Below are 20,723 nucleotides of genomic sequence, written 5' to 3'. Positions count from 1 at the left end.
CAGTTGGGGAAACTGAGGCAGCCAAGAAGCACTGAGAAGAACAAGGGAGACTCGTAGGGGTGTCTGTGAAGCCGAAGTCCTGGGAGAAATGAGAGCCAGACACCCCCGGATGGGAGGGAACTGAGGAGACCCCTCCCCACGTCAGTCACCTCCCCTTGGAGCATTCTCGTTCTTTTTCTCATGTTTTTGGAGCCAGGGTCTTGCTCTGTGGCCCGGGCTAGAATGCAGTGGTGGCATCATAGCTCAAAGCAACCTCAAACTCCTGGCCTCAAGCGATCCTCCTGCCTCGGCCTCCCGAGTAGCTGGGATGACAGACGTGAGCCACCACGCCCGGCTGATCATTTTCTCTATATATTTTTAGCTGTCCAGATCATTTCTTTCTATTTTTAGTAGAGACGGGGTCTCGCTGTTGCTCAGGCTGGTCTCGAACTCCTGACCTCGAGCGATCCTCCCGCCTCGGCCTCCCAAGTGCTGGGATGACAGGCGGGAGCCACCGCCCCCAGCCTCTAGTTCTATTTGATAGAAACCGGACTAATGTCTGCTGTGGGCCAAGCATTGTTCAATCAACAGTGGCCCTTGGACGGCACCAGGGACCAAAGCAGACAAAAATCCAAACCCTCCCCAGTAGAGAGAAATAGTTTTTGGGGGGTTGGGTGGGGCGGAATGCTCATCTGGGCATGGATTTTGTCACCACATGGCCTTTGTGGGGTGACGGAAACATTATAAAACCGGACGGAGGTGAGGGTTGCACCACTCAGGAAATGTATTAAAATCATTCAAATGTACAGTTATGCAAAGGGTGGGTTTTATGGTATGTAAAATATACCTCAATAGAGCTGTTAAAAAAAAATCTGCATTTCGTCTCTCTTGGTGGTAAATTCCTGGACTTCGCGGTGGCGTTTTATTTGAAATGTAATTAAAAAATATTCCTGATGTCTCATGTTAACGCCCTGATTTTGAAATAACGCATATCCTCCCCAAAGTTTTCACATGGGGTCAAGAATTTAACATCCTTAAAGCTAGTGGTGAGGCCGGGCTCGCGGGGACTCACGCCTGTCATCCCAGCACGCTGGGAGGCCGAGGTGGGAGGATCGCTCGAGGTCAGGAGTTCGAGACCAGGCTGAGCAAGAGCGAGACCCCCGTCCCTACTAAACACAGAAAGAAATTAGCTGGACAGCTAAAAATATGTATAGAAAAAGTTAGCCGGGTGTGGTGGCGCATGCCTGTCGTCCCAGCTACTTGGGAGGCTGAGGCAGGAGGATCACTTGAAGCCAGGAGTCTGAGGCCAGCCTGGGCAACATAGCAAGACCCCATCTCTACAAAAAAGAAAAAAAGAAAAATGAGCCGGGTGTGGTGGCGCATGCCTGTCATCCCAGCTACTCGGGAGGCTGAGGCAGGAGGATCGCTTGAGCCCAGGAGTCTGAGGTTGCTGTGAGCGAGGCTGACGCCACGGCACTCTAGCCTGGGCGACAGAGCCAGACTCTGTCTCAAAAAAAAAAAAAAAAAAAAAAAATCTAAATAAATTGTCCCAGAGCAGGTGGGGTCCGGGGCTGGGGGTCCAGGAGGAGGAGGACAGGGAAGAGGAGGACAGCCCGAGGCCTGGGCGGGGCTGGCGTGACTCATCGGAAGGCAAACAGGAGGGGACTCTGAGAGGCACAGCAGTGGCGTGAGGGTGGCGTGAGGGGAGGGGAGGGAAGTCCAGGGAAATGTATTTACGGAAAAGTTGCCTTTTGGGAACACCCCGGGCGCAGCCAAAGCTAATAATACAGAGCACTCAGCGGATTTATTTAACCGGAGGCTCCTGAGCCTGGTTCTGTGGCCTTCGATTGCTCGGCCAAGGTGACCAGGGCCACAAAAGCGGTCACACCCCCAAGCCCCGGCTATTTCCAGGCCTGGGGACAGGAGCCCTGCTGAGATCTTCCCTCTGCCAGGGACGCCCCAACCTGAGCCTGTTTCCCCCAAGTAGCGCCCTAACTGTGACCCCACCTGAAGCTCAGGAAGCCCCGCGGAGACCCCCGGGGAGGGGACGGCCTTGTCACTGAAGGCCTGGAGCAGGGGACAGGGGGACGGATCAGAAAGGCCCGGAGCATTCGGCTTTTAAGACACGCCCCGGTTCCAGCCACTTGCCGCTTCTTCCAGGAAGGACAAATGCCTGACAAACGTCTGAATTCCCTGCTGTCCCCTAAACGCAAGGAAGTGTGACACTGGGTTGCGGCAGATGCCCCTTGGAAAACCAACCCGCAACCGGGCCTGTCCGAGCCCGGCCACCTCCGCACGTCCCGGAGCTTCCGACGTGGGTCACTGTGTCCCCGGGGCCCTCGGGTGCCTGTGACCGTGCCGCGTGGCAGACCCCCAAACTCCGACAGTAGCAGGTTCGGTCCTGGACATCCGTGTGGGGAAACTGAGGCCACGGTCCTGGGGTCTGGTGGCACCCTTGGCCGCCCCAGGGCTGGAGCTTCGGGGACTCCCCCCCTGGAGGGCGGGGCGGCGAGGGGACCAGGGGGGGGCCCTTCGGGGTGACTTTGACTGCGTGTCCCAGCGCCACTGTTGCTTCCGACGGGTCAACCCAGAGAATGAGCTGCAGGCACGGAGGGGGGGGCTCCCTTTCTTATAAAAATCTTTAATAAAAATAGCTCTCTGCGGAACGGGTTGCTTAAAAAAAAAAAACTAGCAAGGTCAAGATTTCTGCAGTCGGGGGACAGGCTGAAGGGGACTCCAGACCGGCCACGAGCAGGCCCCCACGGAGGGACCCGGGGACCCGGGGGGGACAGGCCACAGAGCACAGGCCCCCACGGAGGGACCCGTGGCCGTGTCCCCCGGGGGGTACAGCTCAGGGCTGACACATCCTTTTTCAAGAGATGTGTCTTTTTTAGGAAATTACATTGTTTTAATGTTAGCCACTCACTGATTCTTCCTCCCGCCCCCCAAAATCACAGGGATGGGGTCAGACACAAGGGCAGCCAGGCGGCGAGCAGCCGGCTGTTTTGCACAACACACGACAAAAATAAGCGGATTCCAGACGGTAGCAAAAGGTCTGTACACAGCTGACGGCCGGAAGGTTCAGCCTCGAGACGCCGAGCAGCGAGGCCAGGGACAGAACCGGGCCACCAGCACACGAGGTAAGAAAGGCAGGAAGGAGGGGGACGAAGGACGAGAAAAGCGCGGGGAACCTGGCTGTGGCTGGGACCGGGGGGTCCCGTGTGGCCGCTGGAGGACGGACGGACGGACGCCCACCGGATCTTCCGGACTCCAGGGAGAGGCCCCTAGTACCCCAGCAGCCTCTTGGCCTCTTCGCTCTGGGCCTGCAGGGTCTCGCTGGCGTATTTCTGCAAGAGCTCCATCTTCTTCCTCCGCACCAGGGCCTCCTCGATCTGCGGACAGCGGGAGCGCAGGGCTGAGGCCGGGCGCGGGGGCTCGCGCCTGTCACCCCAGCACTCTGGGAGGCCAACGTGGGGGGGGGGGGGGATCGCTCGAGGCCAGGAATTCGAGACCAGCCTGAGCAAGAGCGAGACCCCCGTCTCTACTAAACATAGAAAGAAATGATCTGGAGAGCTAAAAATATATATGGAAAAAAATAAGCCAGGCGTGGTGGCGCATGCCTGTAGTCCCAGCTACTCCTCTAGTCCCAGCTGCTCCTGCAGTCCCAGCTACTCCTGCAGTCCCAGCTACTCCTCTAGTCCCAGCTACTCCTCTAGTCCCAGCTACTCCTGCAGTCCCAGCTACTCTAGTTCCAGCTCCTCCCACAGTCCCAGCTCCTCCCACAGTCCCAGCTCCTCCTCTAGTTCCAGCTACTCCTCTAGTCCCAGCTGCTCCCGCAGTCCCAGCTACTCCCGCAGTCCCAGCTACTCCCGCAGTCCCAGCTACTCCTCCAGTCCCAGCTACTCCTGCAGTCCCAGCTACTCCTCCAGTCCCAGCTACTCCTCCAGTCCCAGCTACTCCTCCAGTCCCAGCTAGTCCTCAAGTCCCAGCTACTCCTGCAGTCCCAGCTGCTCCTCTAGTCCCAGCTGCTCCTCTAGTCCCAGCTGCTCCCGTAGTCCCAGCTACTCCTCCAGTCCCAGCTACTCCCGTAGTCCCAGCTACTCCCACAGTCCCAGCTACTCCTACGGTCCCAGCTACTCCTCTAGTCCCAGCTACTCCCACAGTCCCAGATACTCCTGTAGTCCCAGCTACTCCTACAGTCCCAGCTACTCCTGCAGTCCCAGCTACTCGGGAGGCCGAGGCAGGAGGATCGCTTAAGCCCAGGAGTCTGAGGCTGCTGTGAGTGAGGCTGACGCCACGGCACTCTAGCCCGGGCGACAGAGAGAGACTCTGTCTCAAAAAAAAAAAACAAAAAAAACAAAAAGGGTGACGGGCTCATGCCTCAGTCCTCAGCCAGAGCCCCCAGCCCCGCCAGAACCCAGCTGCAAGAGGGGTCTGATTCCAACACGCAGCAGGGTCTCCAAGAACCCCAAGTCCCTCCCCCTGGGAGAGCATTTGTTTCACCAGAAGTAGAAGGTCCCACCCCTCCTGGATCCCACAGCCTGTTTTGGGCACAGTGACAAGGGCCCTGTGATCAGGACCCAGAGCAGCCCTGGCGGAACCCGCTAGAGCCCTCCTCTGCACAGCCGCGGTCCTACCTCCTGCTGCGAGGGTACAGGGACGTGAGCGATGAACTTCTGCTGCCCGTCGTCCCCTCCTTTCTCCTGGCTGCCTTCCTCGTCCGACTGCAACAGGACAACCAGAAGGGACCAGCTAAGCAGACGCGGGCACCTCCGTGAGACGCCCTACTCTGCAGCTGCTTAAGGTAAGGCCGGGCGCGGGGGCTCACGCCTGTCATCCCGGCACTCGGGGAGGCCGAGGCGGGAGGATCGCTCGAGGTCAGGAGTTTGAGACCAGCCTGAGCAAGAGCGAGACCCCTGTCTCTGCTAAAAATAGAAACAAATTAGCTGGACAGCTAAAAATATATATAAACAATGAGTCGGGCATGGTGGCACATGCCTGTAGTCCCAGCTACTCGGGAGGCTGAGGCAGGAGGATGGCTTGAGCCCTGGAGTTCGAGGCCAGCCTGGACAACATAGCAAGACCCCATCTTTACAAAAAAGAAAAAAAGAAAAATGAGCCGGGCGTGGTGGCGCATGCCTGTCGTCCCAGCTACTCAGGGGGAGGCTGAGGCAGGAGGATCGCTGGAGCCCAGGAGTCTGAGGTTGCTGTGAGCGAGGCTGACGCCACGGCACTCTAGCCCGGGCGACAGAGCCAGACTCTGTCTCAAAAACAAAAAACAAAAAACAAAAAAAACAGCACACGGTGCAGATGATGCGACCTTTTCTGCAAGAAAGGGAGGTAAGAACAGAAACTCATAACCACAGTGAGAAGTAGGTAGATGGGGACAGGGACAGGGACAGGAAAGAGGATCTTTGGGGAATATCTTTATACGTTTTTTTGGTTTTGAACCTTGGTAAGGTATGATCTATTTTTAAAATTTTATATTTTTAAAACAATGTACCATAGATGGAAAAAAAGACCAACATAGGCTGCATATGAGTCACTGCAAATTACTAATAACTAAGGGACATAGCGAGGATTTGGAAACATGAGAGAGAGGACTCAAAGGTGACACTGAGCACACCCCTGATCCCATTTATAAAACATTCTTTTTTTTTTTTGAGACAGAGTCTCGCTCTGTCACCCGGGCTAGAGTGCCGTGGCGTCAGCCTCGCTCACAGCAGCCTCAGACTCCTGGGCTCAAGCGATCCTCCTGCCTCAGCCTCCCGAGTAGCTGGGACTACAGGCATGTGTCACCATGCCCGGCTAATTTTTTCTATATATTTTTAGCTGTCCAGATCATTTCTTTCTATTTTTAGTAGAGACGGGGGTCTCGCTCTTGCCCAGGCTGGTCTCGAACTCCTGACCTCGAGCGATCCTCCCGCCTCGGCCTCCCAGAGCGCTGGGATGACAGGCGGGAGCCCCCGCGCCCGCCAGCTCATTTCCATCAGTACAACAGGGACGTCAGAGGACCGAGGCGCCCCTGGCATTGGCATCTGAGCGGAAACGATGAGGTCACGGGCCGGCACCTGCACGGCGTCAACTCGTCATAAACCCGAGGCCTGTGTACTCAGGAGGGCCTGTCCCTAGGAAGGCAGGAGGGAACCCCCGGTGACCACAGGCGGCCACGGCCACTGCGTTCTGCGGCCCTGCTGTCTGGGAGCCCCTGGCGGGGGGGGTCTTCCCAGCACCCCGCAGCCGAGCAAGCCGGGCCCGAACCCGCCTCGTCTCTGAGCCGAGCTTCCTCCCCTTTGTGCATTCGGGCTCGGAGCAGGGGGGCGAGCCCTGGAGGGGACATTGGCCCCAATACCTCCTCCTCCGTGACAGCGTAGATGTTGATTTCTTCCTCCTCCTCTTCCTCTTCTTCTTCCTTTTCTCCTCTCGCCAGCCGGGCCTCTCTCTCTGCTTTCCACTTCTCCACCAACTCGGCTCGGACTGAAAGCAGAGGAGACCGGGAGCTGTTTCGTTCATTCCGGAGTCTGTGTCGGCCTTCAGCCCTCGGCGGGGCAAGGCCGAGACGGCCCCGCTGGACAGGGACACCCTCCACTCTGCCCTGGCGTGAAGGGGTCACAGGTCCTGGCACGGCTCTGGCTGTAAGTTGCCACAAGGCATATATTTTTAGGGACCGTCCTCCAACCCGCCCCAGTTTAGCAACCTGAGTGGCTTCCCAGCATGCCCCTGTGAGGACAGCGGGGACAGAGGGGTGGCAGGCTGGGAAGAGGCTCCGGCGCTGGGCCACTCGCTTCCAAAGTCCCAGCTTCATGTGTCACATGGAGATCAGCAGTAACGTATTTGTCACCGCGCTGGCAGGAGGCTTCCGAAGGAGGCCTGTCAAATGCTCAGCACCGTACGGGACGAAATACTCACATAAGTAGCGGCACCATCTTGCTTGACGTCAGTAACTGTTCAGCTGTGGGTTTTTGTTTTTTTTTGAGACAGAGTGTCACTCCGTCACCCGGGCTAGAGTGCCGTGGCGTCAGCCTCGCTCACAGCAGCCTCAGACTCCTGGGCTCAAGCGATCCTCCTGCCTCAGCCTCCCGAGTAGCTGGGACTGTAGGAGTAGCTGGGACTAGAGGAGTAGCTGGGACTGTGGGAGTAGCTGGGACTGTGGGAGTAGCTGGGACTAGAGGAGTAGCTGGGACTGTAGGAGTAGCTGGGACAAGAGTAACTGGGACTAGAGGAGTAGCTGGGACTGTAGGAGTAGCTGGGACTAGAGGAGTAGCTGGGACTGTGGGAGTAGCTGGGACTAGAGGAGTAGCTGGGACTGTAGGAGTAGCTGGGACAAGAGTAGCTGGGACTAGAGGAGTAGCTGGGACTGTAGGAGTAGCTGGGACTGTAGGAGTAGCTGGGACTAGAGGAGTAGCTGGGACTGTAGGAGTAGCTGGGACAAGAGTAGCTGGGACTAGAGTAGCTGGGACTGTAGGAGTAGCTGGGACTAGAGGAGTAGCTGGGACTAGAGGAGTAGCTGGGACGACAGGCATGCGCCACCACGCCCAGCTCATTTTTTTCTATATATATTTGTAGCTGTCCAGATCATTTCTTTCTATTTTTCAGTAGAGACGGGGTCTAGCTCTTGCTCAGGCTGGTCTCAAACTCCTGACCTCGAGTGATCCTCCCGCCTCGGCCTCCCAGAGGGCTGGGATGACAGGCGGGAGCCACCGCGCCCAGCCCCGCTTCTGCTATGTTTAAAGCAGAGCTCGAAGCTACTGAAGTGGGTGCCACTTTGCAACTTCAAGAAAGGCCAGTCTGGAAGGAATTCCTGGAGGGAAGGGACCAGGCCAGGTGTGGTTCTTCTGGCCCAACACAGCCCTGCCTGTCTCGACTATTCCTCAAGGGCAGTAGCTGACTATTAGCAATAAGGAAAACTCCCTTCTGGCATAAAACACTATCGAGAACCCTCTTTGCAAAGGGGAGAACAGCAATCAGGGCCGGGCGTGGTGGCTGAGGCCTGTCATCCCAGCACTCTGGGAGGCCGCGGTGGGAGGATCGCTCGAGGTCAGGAGTTCGAGACCAGCCTGAGCAAGAGCGAGACCCCGTCTCTACTTCAAAAACCAGAAAGAAATTATATGGACAGCTAAAAATATATAGAAAAAATGAGCCGGGTGTGGTGGCGCATGCCTGTAGTCCCAGTTACTCGGGAGGCTGAGGCAGGAGGATGGCTTGAGCCCTGGAGTTTGAGGCCAGCCTGGACAACATAGCAAGACCCCATCTCTACAAAAAAGAAAAAAAGAAAAATGAGCCGGGCGTGGTGGTGCATGCCTGTCGTCCCAGCTACTCAGGAGGCCGAGGCAGGAGGATGGCTTGAGCCCAGGAGTCTGAGGCTGCTGTGAGCGAGGCTGACGCCACGGCACTCTAGCCCGGGCGACAGAGCCAGACTCTGTCTCAAAAAAAAAAAAAAACCAAAAACAAAACAGCAATCAGATGACATCTGTAATGAAACGAAACGCCCAGAGACCTACGTTTCTTTTCGTATTCCTGTTCCAGAGGCACGATGACCCCGTCGTCTTCATCCAGGTAGCCGTAGTACTCAAAGTCAATCGCCTTCATGAGCTCGGCCCGGGTCTTCCTGGGAGGGGGAAGAGCTACAAGAGACAGCGGTCACTCAGCTGAATTCCAACGTCATTGTCACGCTGTGAGCCAAGACTTGTCATGACACGATGCAGCCATCCCGCAAGTACGCTCACAAAAATACCATCAAATAGTCACTTCTCTGCACCAGTCGCGGGATTACAGAAGTGCTACGATCTTTCCTGAGATCAGCGCTTTGACCCAGTTACTCCTTTCAAAAGGACTCTGTCCTAATTAAAACTTGGGAATCACCTGGGATTGTAAATTATAAACTGCAGAATGTTTACAGAATGGGGTATTCTACAGTCCCTATAATGTCGTTTTGCAAGGTATTTTGATAACACAGGAAACGTCGTAATGTTCACTGAAAAAAGCACGATGGGAAATACAAATATAGAGATAAATAAATAAAAAAGACAAACGAGAATGTTCTGAAGAAAACATTTTCAGACTAAGGATTTACTATGCAGAATATTTAAGCAATTTTTTTTTTTTTTGGCCTGAATATACACTCCCTGTTTGAGTAATTTTTTTTTATTTTATTTATTTATTTATTTTATTTTTATTTGTATTTTTGGAGACAGAGTCTCGCTCTGTCGCCCGGGCTAGAGTGCTGTGGTGTCAGCCTCGCTCACAGCAACCTCAACCTCCTGGGCTCAAGCGATCCTCCTGCCTCAGCCTCCCGAGTAGCTGGGATTGTAGGAGTAGCTGGGACTACAGGCATGCGCCACCACGCCCGGCTAATTTTTTTCTATATATATTTTCAGCTGTCCAAATAATTTCTTTCTATGTTTAGTGGAGACGGGGGTCTCACTCTTGCTCAGGCTGGTCTCGAACTCCTGACCTCGAGCGATCCTCCGGCCTCGGCCTCCCAGAGTGCCGGGATGACAGGTGTGAGCCACCACGCCCGGCCCCCAAATTTTTTTATTTGTTCTTCAGTTACAACTATTTTCAACTAAGAAGTAACTGAAACATGAACCTTCTTTGATGAGCTGAAGAGCCTGCCCCAGCCATTTTGGGGAACATCAAACAGAGAAACTCCTCGTCCGGACCCGCAGACTGGCGTGTGCTCGGAGCGTGGAATTTTGCACCAGCCAAAGCTGGGCTCACTCTCCAGCCCCCACTGCGTACCCCGGGGCCTGGGACTTCAATCCCAGTGCCTGTGGCTTCTCTGAAAATCTGGGAAAGATAATTCCTACACGATAAGCCTGCTGTGCCCGTAAGAAAAAATACAGGAAGAGAACTTAGCTATAGTGTATGTACTCTGATGATTCTCACCAACGAGTATAGTGCAAAACCGTCACAAACATGAGTTACTTACGTTCTTTTTCAAATAACTCTCTAACACCAGGTAAATCTTTGGCTGCTCCGAAGTACTTGTAGCCTCGGTTGCCCGGGACTTCTTTGCCTTCGTGATCCAGCATTTTAGGGCCAACTTTCTTATTAGGAGGAAAAAAAAGAAAATGGGTCCAATCCTTAAACCCACTGTTTCCATGTCTGCGATGTATTTTAAGATAATGCTAACGTGGGAAATATTTACATGCACACAAAAACGTTTATGGTCCTTTTTTTTTTTTTATCCCTTAAAAAGCATCCTGAATAGCTGGGCGCAGTGGCTAAGTAATCCTAGCACTCTGGGAGGCCGAGGAGGGAGGATCGCTTGAGGCCAGGAGTTTGAGACCAGCCTGGGCAATAATGACACCCCCGTGTCTACTAAAAAAATTTAAAAATTAGCCAGGTGTGGTGGTACACACCTGTAGTCTCAAATACTTTTTGTTTTTTGGGGTTTTTTTATTTTTTTTTTGAGACAGAGGCTCGCTCTGTCGCCCGGGCTAGAGTGCTGTGGCGTCAGCCTCGCTCACAGCAACCTCAGCCTCCTGGGCTCAAGTGATCCTCCTGCCTCAGCCTCCCGAGTAGCTGGGACTACAGGCATGCGCCACCACACCCGGCTTGTTTTTCTTTTTTGTAGAGATGGGGTCTTTCTATGTTGTCCAGGCTGGCCTCTAACTCCGGGGCTCAAGCTATCCTCCTGCCTCAGCCTCCCGAGTTGCTGGGACTACAGGCATGCGCCACCACGCCCGGCTCATTTTTTCTATAGATATTTTTAGCTGTCCAGCTAATTTCTTTCTATTTTTAGTAGAGACGGGGTCTCGCTCTTGCTCAGGCTGGTCTCGAACTCCTGACCTCGAGCGATCCTCCCGCCTCGGCCTCCCAGAGTGCTGGGCTGACAGGCGGGAGCCACCGTGCCCGGCCTGGGGGGAACAGCTTTCAAAGCCAACGCCCATCAGTGGGGTTCATGAGATCCATTCGGGTCACCATCATCAGTTGTAAAAAAAAAAAAAAAAAAAATCAAGATGGAACAGTAGGATATAGCGAACAGTCCGTGACAGTGAGTGTTGTTTCCAGCGTGTTTCTGCGGATGCTGGGTTGTGATACGACGTGGGCGTGTGTGTATTTTACAATGGGTTGTAGCCCTGAAAGTTTGAAAGCTACTGTACCATCTGTAAGAATCAATGAAAAAAAAAAAAAACAAGGACTGAATGGAGTGTCCCCGAGATAAAGAAGTCGCTTGGAACTGAGAAGGCCGGGAGGGGGCCCTGCTCATTTTAAACACGAGGCCCAGCGAGAAGGAGGAGCCCCCTCGTGGGTCCCCGGCTGGTACCAGGGTCTCTGGCTGCTCTGGGGCCCGTGCTGAGGCGGGGTCCAGCATCATCCCACCCGGCCTCTTGCAGGTTTCCCGTCCACGTGTCATGGTCACTTTCAAGCCTTCTTGCATTATCGAGGGCCCGGCCGGGCTGGGGGCTGCAGGGGGTGCAGAGCTTGGTGGGACCCGCCACGGGGGGTGGGGAGGGGCTGTGGCTTACTCACTCCGTAATCAGGCCCGCCCAGCTCCTTGATCCGGACCTCCCAGTGTCCCTTCTCCCTGAGCAGCTTGTTGATCTCATCGTTCAGGTCCCGGATCCGGAATTCACCTAAACCAGCTGGAAAACGGACGTGTTAATGATATCGCTGGCTGCAAAATGCCGGGGCCTTGAAAAGGAAATGTCAACGCCTACAGAAGGTACGCTACCGAAAAAACAGTCATTGCAATTGGTTAAGAAAAACCGCCAACACCCAAATAAATCAAAGCACAAGGATTCTAAACAGAGTTCAGACTGGCGTAGGAGAAAAAAAAAAAAATCCTTGAAAAAAAAACTTCATCCTCGGCCAGGTGCGGTGGCTCACGCCTGTCATCCCAGCGCTCTGGGAGGCCGAGGCGGGAGGATCACTCGAGGTCAGGGGTTCGAGACCAGCCTGAGCAAGAGCGAGACCCCATCTCTACGAAAACTAGAAAGAAATGATCTGGACAGCTAAAAATATATATACAAAAAATTAGCCGGGCGTGGTGGCACATGCCTGTAGTCCCAGCTACTCCTCCAGTCCCAGCTACTCCTCCAGTCCCAGCTACTCCTCTAGTCCCAGCTACTCGGGAGGCCGAGGCAGGAGGATCGCTTGAGCCCAGGAGTCTGAGGTTGCTGTGAGCGAGGCTGACGCCACAGCACTCTAGCCCGGGCGACAGAGCCAGACTCTGTCTGAAAAAAGAAAAAAAAAATGGCATAGCCTAAAAAATGAAATGTCAACGGCTACAAAAGGTACGCTACATAAAAATAGTCATTTACATTAAGAAAAACCACCAACACCCAAATAAACCAAAGCACAAGGATTACAAACAGAGTTCAGACTGGCGTAGGAGAAAAAAAAACCCTTGAAAAAAACTTCATCCTCATTAACATTCTAAGAAATATAAACTGAAAAAAACGCTGCGGTTCCATTTTTATAACTATCAAAATAGCAAACGCCTAAGCAGGGAGGGAGATTTAGCCTCTAAGGCTTTTTCCAGATTTTCGGAGGAAAACATTCAATTTCTCACCACTAAATATGATGTTGGCTGGAGGTTTTTTGGTAGAAGTGCTTTATCAAGGTAAAAAAAAGCGTTTTATTCCCAGTTTGCTTAGAGTTCTTATTACGAATCAATGTTATATTTTCCCAAATACTTTTTTTTGCATCTGAGATGATCATAGTTTTTCCTCTTTGGCATGATATAGTGAGCTTACCGTTCTGAATCTGAGCCACTTTTTTCGATATCTCTCCAATGATCTGGAAAAAAAAAAACAAAAACAAATAAAAGGCCGTACATTTCCATGACTTTTCAATATGTTTTCAAAACACAGGAAGACTGTAATTCGAAATTAGGAGTTAAAAAGCGTTCAAATACTGGGCCGGGCACGGTGGCTCACGCCTGTCATCCCAGCACTCTGGGAGGCCGAGGCGGGAGGATCGCTCGAGGTCAGGAGTTCGAGACCAGCCTGAGCCAAGAGCGAGACCCCGTCTCTACTAAAAATAGAAAGAAATTATATGGACAGCTAAAAATATGTATAGAAAAAATGAGCCGGGTGTGGTGACGCATGCCTATAGTCCCAGCTACTCCTACAGTCCCAGCTACTCCTGTAGTCCCAGCTACTCGGGAGGCCGAGGCAGGAGGATCGCTTGAGCCCAGGAGTCTGAGGCTGCTGTGAGCGAGGCTGACGCCACGGCACTCTAGCCCGGGCGACAGAGCCAGACTCTGTCTCAAAAAAATAAATAAATAAATAAAATAAAAAAAAAAATAAATAAATAAATAAATAAAATAAAAAATAAAAATAAAAAAAATAAAAAAATAAAAAATAAAAAAATAAAATAAAATGAAAAAAATAAAATAAATAAAAATAAAAAAATAAAAATAAAAATAAAAAAATTTAAAAAAAAATTAAAAAAAAATAAATAAAATAAATAAAAATAAATAAAAAAAATACTGGTTGAAGAGTCATATTTAGATAATAAATAGCAGAGACTTGTTACTACTGCTGAGATCAGATTTCTCCAGAACGTACCTGTCGTCTCCACTTCTCGGCTTTGGGCAGCTCTGTACATTCCGAGGCAAGAAAAGGTCTCCGTTCCTGAGGAGAAGCAAAATCACACATGTCGCCACTGTGGTACTTCCAAGCTTCACGCGACATTCACTGCTGCTTCCGGCCTGAAGTCTAAAATGTCTAAGGGTCTAAGCACACTTGAAGTTTCAGTTCCAGATGACCCTCATCCAGCCCTGAACCTCACTCTATCGTCTTCTTTGTAAAACATTCGTTGCACTGAATCTAATACGGTGAAACTACTGAAATGTCTGGGAGTAGCTGGCTAAATAAACTAGCTTATATCCATTCCATGGCGTATTTGTACCAGCTTAAGAAATGATGGCAGTCAGAGTTTAGAACAAACATACGTAAATATATGTGTGCGTATATGTACACGTATGTGTGGGTATAAAATTTCAAAACAAATAAAGCCATGCAAAGAATGGTATATATTAAAGGCCGAGAGTGGTGGCTCACGTCTGTCATCCCAGCACTCTGGGAGGCCGAGGCGGGAGGATCGCTCGAGGTCAGGAGTTCGAGACCAGCCTGAGCAAGACCGAGACCCCCGTCTCTACTAAAAATAGAAAGAAATTAGCTGGACAACTAAAAAATATATATAGAAAAAATGAGCCGAGCATGGTGGTGCATGCCTATAGTCCCAGCTACTCCTCTAGTCCCAGCTACTCCCCTAGTCCCAGCTACTCCTCTAGTCCCAGCTACTCCTCTAGTCCCAGCTACTCTTACAGTCCCAGCTACTCCCCTAGTCCCAGCTACTCCTGCAGTCCCAGCTACTCCTACAGTCCCAGCTACTCCTCTAGTCCCAGCTACTCCTACAGTCCCAGCTACTCCTACAGTCCCAGCTACTCCCCTAGTCCCAGCTACTCCTACAGTCCCAGCTACTCCTGCAGTCCCAGCTACTCCTACAGTCCCAGCTACTCCTCTAGTCCCAGCTACTCCTACAGTCCCAGCTACTCCTACAGTCCCAGCTACTCCTCTAGTCCCAGCTACTCCTCTAGTCCCAGCTACTCCTGCAGTCCCAGCTACTCGGGAGGCTGAGGCAGGAGGATCGCTTGAGCCCAGGAGTCTGAGGTTGCTGTGAGCGAGGCTGACGCCACGGCACTCTAGCCCGGGCGACAGAGTGAGACTCTGTCTCAAAAAAAATACCGTACAATTCATAAGGAAGATTCACACCCACCTTCACTTTGCCCTCTTCCAGTTGAGCCTGGCGAAATCGGGCTAAGGCCGTCCTACCAGAGATATAAAAGACTCCATTATATCCTGTTCAGAGATTTCTCACTGCGTGTGTTCCTGGACGGGGCACACCCGCTCATGACCATGTTCAATGTCATTCATACACATACTGCAATTAAGAAACCACAGAGTAGCTAAATGGTTTTCATGTTCCAAGGAACAGGGCTGAGAAGGCCATTTGTATTCCTGAACACCCAAATATCTCATTTATTTACACAACGTGTAAGGAATGTGGGAAACTCTACGTATCAGACCACTGGGATGAACAATACACCCAGATGTTAAAAGATTAATATTGCCAGGGGCGGTGGCTCACAGATGTCATCCCGGCACTCTGGGAGGCCGAGGCGGGAGGATCGCTCGAGGTCAGGAGTTCGAGACCAGCCTGAGCAAGAGCGAGACCCCGTCTCTACTAAAAATAGAAAGAAGTGAGCTGGACAGCTAAAAATATAGATAGAAAAAATGATCCGGGCGTGGTGGTGCACGCCTGTAGTCCCAGCTACCCGGGAGGCTGAGGCAGGAGGATGGCTTGAGCCCCAGAGTTTGAGGCTAGCCTGGACAACATAGCAAGACCCCACCTCTACAAAAAAGAAAAATGAGCCGGGCGTGGTGGCGCATGCCTGTAGTCCCAGCTACTCGGGAGGCTGAGGCAGGAGGATCGCTTGAGCCCAGGAGGTTGAGGCTGCTGTGAGCGAGGCTGCCGCCACGGCACTCCAGCCCGGGAGACAGAGTGAGACTCCATCTCAAAAAACAAACAAACAAACAAAACACTAATGGGGAAAACGAATAGGCAAATAAGGGAATGCTACGTGCAGAGAAAGAAACAGCTTTTTTATATCGAAAGGACAAAATGAGTTTTGTCACAGTTATCAAGTTACAAAAGGTTTACAGCCAGCCAAAAATAGGTTGATACTCACATGGCCTTTTCCGCATTTCGCGCCTGGAAAGAGAGAGAAGGGAAGAAAAATGCCAATGTTTAAAATATCTTTCTTTGGCTTTGTTTTTTGGGTCGCAAGCAGGTAAGTTATCATTTACTTTATAATGACAAGCTTTATAAGGATACAGCCACGGACTGCTTGAACTGCTGTAACAACGACAAAAAATTCAAAAGATGTCCAAATCTCGTGACTTACGCTACTCTTGCCTCCACTTAAAGTCTTTATTCCTCCACTGTCCCTGATACTCGTATTCCTGCCTCCAATTTTATCTGTGTCATCACGACCCCAGAGACTTGGTTTGGGACTCCTTCTTCCCAACTAGGCTGGTTCCCTTTATCAGGGTTTATCCTAACCACGACACTTGCTACCCAGCGTCACACCTTTCTCTTCCTTGCCGGCGGCATTTGGGGAAGTCTAAGCCTCAAGACTGGCTTTTGCAAAGTGACTTTTATGTAAGTACCTTTAACACTAGTGTCAAGCCAATGATTCCTACAGCACAGTGTTGGGCAAAGAATGTTTTCTGGGCCGGGCGCGGTGGCGCACGCCTGTCATCCCGGCACTCGGGGAGGCCGAGGCGGGAGGATCGCTCGAAGTCAGGAGTTCGAGACCAGCCTGAGCAAGAGCGAGACCCCGTCTCTACTAAAAATAGAAAGAAATTAGCTGGACAGCTAAAAATATATGTAGAAAAAATGAGCCGGGCGTGGTGGCGCATGCCTGTCGTCCCAGCTACTCGGGAGGCTGAGGCAGGAGGATGGCTTGAGCCCCGGAGTTTGAGGCCAGCCTGGACAACATAGCAAGACCCCATCTCTACAAAAAACAAAAATTAGCCGGGCGTGGTGGTGCATGCCTGTAGTCCCAGCTACTCGGGAGGCTGAGGCAGGAGGATCGCTTGAGCCCAGGAGTCAGAGGCTGCTGTGAGCGAGGCTGACGCCACGGCACTCTAGCCCGGGCGACAGAGCGAGACTCTGGCTCAAAAAACAACAACAATGATAATAATGTTTTCCGGGCTGTAGTGTAGACAGAAACACTACTGGCTGAGTCAGGGACTTTTACTTCCAGCTCTTCCACTTACCACGCCTGAGAAGGAGTCTCTCTAAAGTCCAGTTTCCCCCTCTTCACCATAGAGATCACATTTCTTATCTCGTAGAGACAGCACGGTGATTTAATGACATAAACACACCGAGGCGTCAGGCACACGAGTTTATAGACATCCCCCCCACCAAAAGTGAGTTCAATTGAAATCTCCTTTTCAGACTCTTCCTTTCAACTGGTACAGAAACAAAAGCTTGGTGGATAAAGGAGAACAGCAGGAATTTGGGATAAAAGAGAACAGCAGGAATTTGGGATAAAACAGAACAGCAGGAATTTGGGATAAAGGAGAACAGCAGGAATTTGGGATAGAAGAGAACAGCAGGAATTTGGGATAAAAGAGAACAGCAGGAATTTGGGATAAAAGAGAACAGCAGGAATTTGGGATAAAAGAGAACAGCAGGAATTTGGGATAAAAGAGAACAGTGGGAATTTGGGATAAAAGAGAACAGCAGGAATTTGGGATAAAACAGAACAGCAGGAATTTGAGATAAAGGAGAAAAGCGTGAATTTGGGATAAAAGAGAACAGCAGGAATTTGGGATAAAAGAGAACAGCAGGAATTTGGGATAAAACAGAACAGCAGGAATTTGGGATAAAGGAGAACAGCAGGAATTTGGGATAAAGGAGAACAGCAGGAATTTGGGATAAAAGAGAACAGCAGGAATTTGGGATAAAAGAGAACAGCAGGAATTTGGGATAAAAGAGAACAGCAGGAATTTGGGATAAAGGAGAACAGCAGGAATTTGGGATAAAACAGAACAGCAGGAATTTGGGATAAAGGAGAACAGCAGGAATTTGGGATAAAGGAGAAAAGCGTGAATTTGGGATAAAAGAGAACAGTGGGAATTTGGGATAAAGGAGAACAGCAGGAATTTGGGATAAAACGGAACAGCAGGAATTTGAGATAAAGGAGAAGAGCGTGAATTTGGGATAAAACAGAACAGCGTGAATTTGGGATAAAGGAGAACAGCAGGAATTTGGGATAAAAGAGAACAGCGGGAATTTGGGATAAAACAGAACAGCAGGAATTTGAGATAAAGGAGAAAAGCGTGAATTTGGGATAAAAGAGAACAGCAGGAATTTGGGATAAAAGAGAACAGCAGGAATTTGGGATAAAAGAGAACAGCGGGAATTTGGGATAAAAGAGAACAGCAGGAATTTGGGATAAAACAGAACAGCAGGAATTTGAGATAAAGGAGAAAAGCGTGAATTTGGGATAAAAGAGAACAGCAGGAATTTGGGATAAAAGAGAACAGCAGGAATTTGGGATAAAAGAGAACAGCAGGAATTTGGGATAAAGGAGAAAAGCAGGAATTTGGGATAAAACAGAACAGCAGGAATTTGGGATAAAACAGAACAGCAGGAATTTGGGATAAAGGAGAAAAGCAGGAATTTGGGATAAAGGAGAACAGCAGGAATTTGAGATAAAGGAGAAAAGCAGGAATTTGGGATAAAGGAGAACAGCAGGAATTTGGGATAAAACAGAACAGCAGGAATTTGGGATAAAACAGAACAGCAGGAATTTGGGATAAAGGAGAAAAGCAGGAATTTGGGATAAAGGAGAACAGCAGGAATTTGGGAAATATCCTCCGACACAAAAGGCTCCTTCTAGTCCACTGGTTTCTCCCAGAGCAAATAAAGGCGCCACCCCCGAGACCCCAGCGTCGCACCCTCCTGTCACTCAATCGTCACCGGCCAGCCCGGGAGGCGACAAGTTGCAAGACGTCCCCCCGTGCGAAGTTTGTGTCTTGTGGGACAGACCGAGAGGAGACAAACGACCCCAGAGACGTCTAAGCACAGCTGCTCCTGGATGTCCCCCTGTGGGGACTCGGGGACGAACCGGTCACCCCCCCGGGGACTCGGAGCCCGTTTCGATGTCGCTACCGGTCACGTAAAGAGCTTCGTGGGGGTCAAAACACGGTTGGTGACGCCGACGCGGCTCCCCAGGTGACAATTTTCTCGTCCAAGCTCTGACAGCCAAAGCCAGGCGGGAGGAGAAGCCACCCCCGCGCCCCCACAGGTGACACCCCGGGAGCCTCAAGCCCGCAGTGTCGCTGCAAACCCCCCCCCCGTGAGCTGCGACACCACGAGCACCCCCCGAAGGTGACAGCCCGCCCGCTCGCCCCGTCCCTTCCGCACCCCACGCCGCTCACCATGGTGTCGCCGAGGCCGCCGCCTCGGAGCCCCGCGGCCCCGGCCCGGAGCCCTTCGCAGCCTCAAGCCGCCACGACCTCCGAGGAGAACCGAAGATCCTAACCGCCCACAGGCCCCGACGTTTTTGGCGGAAGGCTAAACGGGAAGGACCGGAAGCGGGGAACCGGAAGTGATCGTGGGCATTGGGCCGGGCAGAAAATACCGCCGCACGCTCCTGGGCGTGGCCTTCCCGCGTAGCGGCGGTGCGCCGTGCCCCGGCGCTCGCTCGTGCGCAGTTGGGAGGGATGGAGGGAGGGCAGTAAAATGGCGCATGCGTCGTAAGCCGGGCGCGTTGGGAATAGCCCGGGAGGCCGCGTGTGTTCTCGCGATAGCAACTGTGCGATTTCCCCGTGTTAGTTACCGGCACTGGCGGAAGTAGCGGACGCGGTGCGTGAGCGTGCGGAAGGCGGTCCGGAAGTGACTGTCGCCGCTCTGCTCGTCCCGGCGGCCCCGTTTTTGATTGTTTTGTGACGCGTCCCGGGGCCGATCGGAGCGGGAGTCGCGCCTGGTGGGGCACGTCCTCCTCGAAGAATTGACGGTCCAGGGGAAGAAAAAGCCGCCGGAGATGCGGTCGTGGCGCCAAGGGCACATGGCCGGGGCCACATCCTTAGACAGGGACCCGGAGGACGAGGGGACCCGGGGACGCTGATAGGAAGGAGTGGAATGACATGCCGGACAGCGTGTCTCGGCCGGGGTGACCCCCTCTGCCAGGGAACCCTCGCTGCAGCCGGGAGGCCCGAGCCAGCGAGGGAAGCAGGTGACACGTGTCAGACGGGACAGGACACGTACTGTGAGTCACCAAGGATCTCGTGCCTGGATGTGACAAGGACAGCAAGTTTGTTTTTTTTTTTTTTTGCAAGTTCTAAGTGGGCCTGTGGCCACCTCCCCCCCAGCCCCCTGGCAGTTAGTTAGGGTTTAGGGTTAAAGAAAGGCCAGCGGGGACCCAGGGGACATCCTTGGCCCTTTGGCCACCTCTGCTGAGAGAAAGGGGTGACAGGTACGGCCAACGTGAACTCGGAACTGCTGTGAGGATGCACGTGCCCCCTCCCAGCTCCGGAACATTTGAGTTCTGTAAAAGGCGACAAATAAACGTGTGTCTTGTTAAGGTCACTGCGTTTGGGGGGGTGTCTTTTCTTCACGGCAGTTTAACCTTTCCCTTAAATACCCGGCCCTAAGCTAGTAGAGTTATTCCTCGCCCAGATGAGACTCTGGATATTTCCATACCTTTAGCCGTTAAATCCCTGACTCTGGGATGCAGGGGTCACGTGTGACAGGATTCAAAAAACATTTCCTATATGGGGATGGTCCTGGCATCCGCTGTCCCCTATGGCTGACGCCACGGCACTCTAGCCCGGGCGACAGAGTTTGACGCTGTCTCAAAAAAAAAAAAAACCACCACCAAAAAAAAAAACGCAAAAAACAATTTCTTCCTCAGTGGTGCAAGCGAACCCCCAAACCAACCTCACTTTTGACAAAAACCATTCAGGCCATCATCAGGGTGATGTCACTCTGTAACAACTTTTTATAAAAAAGGCCCCGTAAAACCAAGTCTCACAACAGAGCATTAGTTCCTACACACGCTGCACTTGCACGTTGGCTTTTAATTAGCTTGATTTCGCTGTGAAGGACATTTCCGGGTTGTGCTGCTCGAGCCGTCAAGGTCAATACCAATAAATTGCATCTTACTATTAACCAGAACCGGGCTGACCTAAACAGCGACGGTGTATCTACCC

General features: G+C 52.0%; 1 protein-coding gene across 1 annotated transcript; it reads right to left on the bottom strand.

Annotated features, from left to right (window-relative positions):
- Positions 1–2,619: 2,619 nt before the first annotated feature.
- On the bottom strand, positions 2,620–19,046 carry ISY1 (ISY1 splicing factor homolog). The gene is made up of 11 exons (XM_069497732.1): positions 18,951–19,046; positions 15,686–15,708; positions 14,713–14,764; positions 13,500–13,565; positions 12,684–12,726; positions 11,458–11,570; positions 9,911–10,028; positions 8,481–8,603; positions 6,332–6,456; positions 4,617–4,703; positions 2,620–3,371 (listed from the first exon to the last, which is right to left on the bottom strand). Exons 1-11 carry the CDS (start codon positions 18,951–18,953, stop codon positions 3,264–3,266), a joined length of 861 nt encoding a protein of 286 aa, XP_069353833.1. The 5' UTR covers positions 18,954–19,046; the 3' UTR covers positions 2,620–3,263.
- Between the last annotated feature and the right edge of the window lie 1,677 nt (positions 19,047–20,723).

This window comes from Eulemur rufifrons, chromosome 22 (assembly GCF_041146395.1).
Source record: "Eulemur rufifrons isolate Redbay chromosome 22, OSU_ERuf_1, whole genome shotgun sequence".
Taxonomy (NCBI): Eukaryota; Metazoa; Chordata; class Mammalia; order Primates; family Lemuridae; genus Eulemur; species Eulemur rufifrons.
Note: the sequence above shows the minus strand (reverse complement) of the source record. Positions and strands in the feature narration are given on the sequence as shown.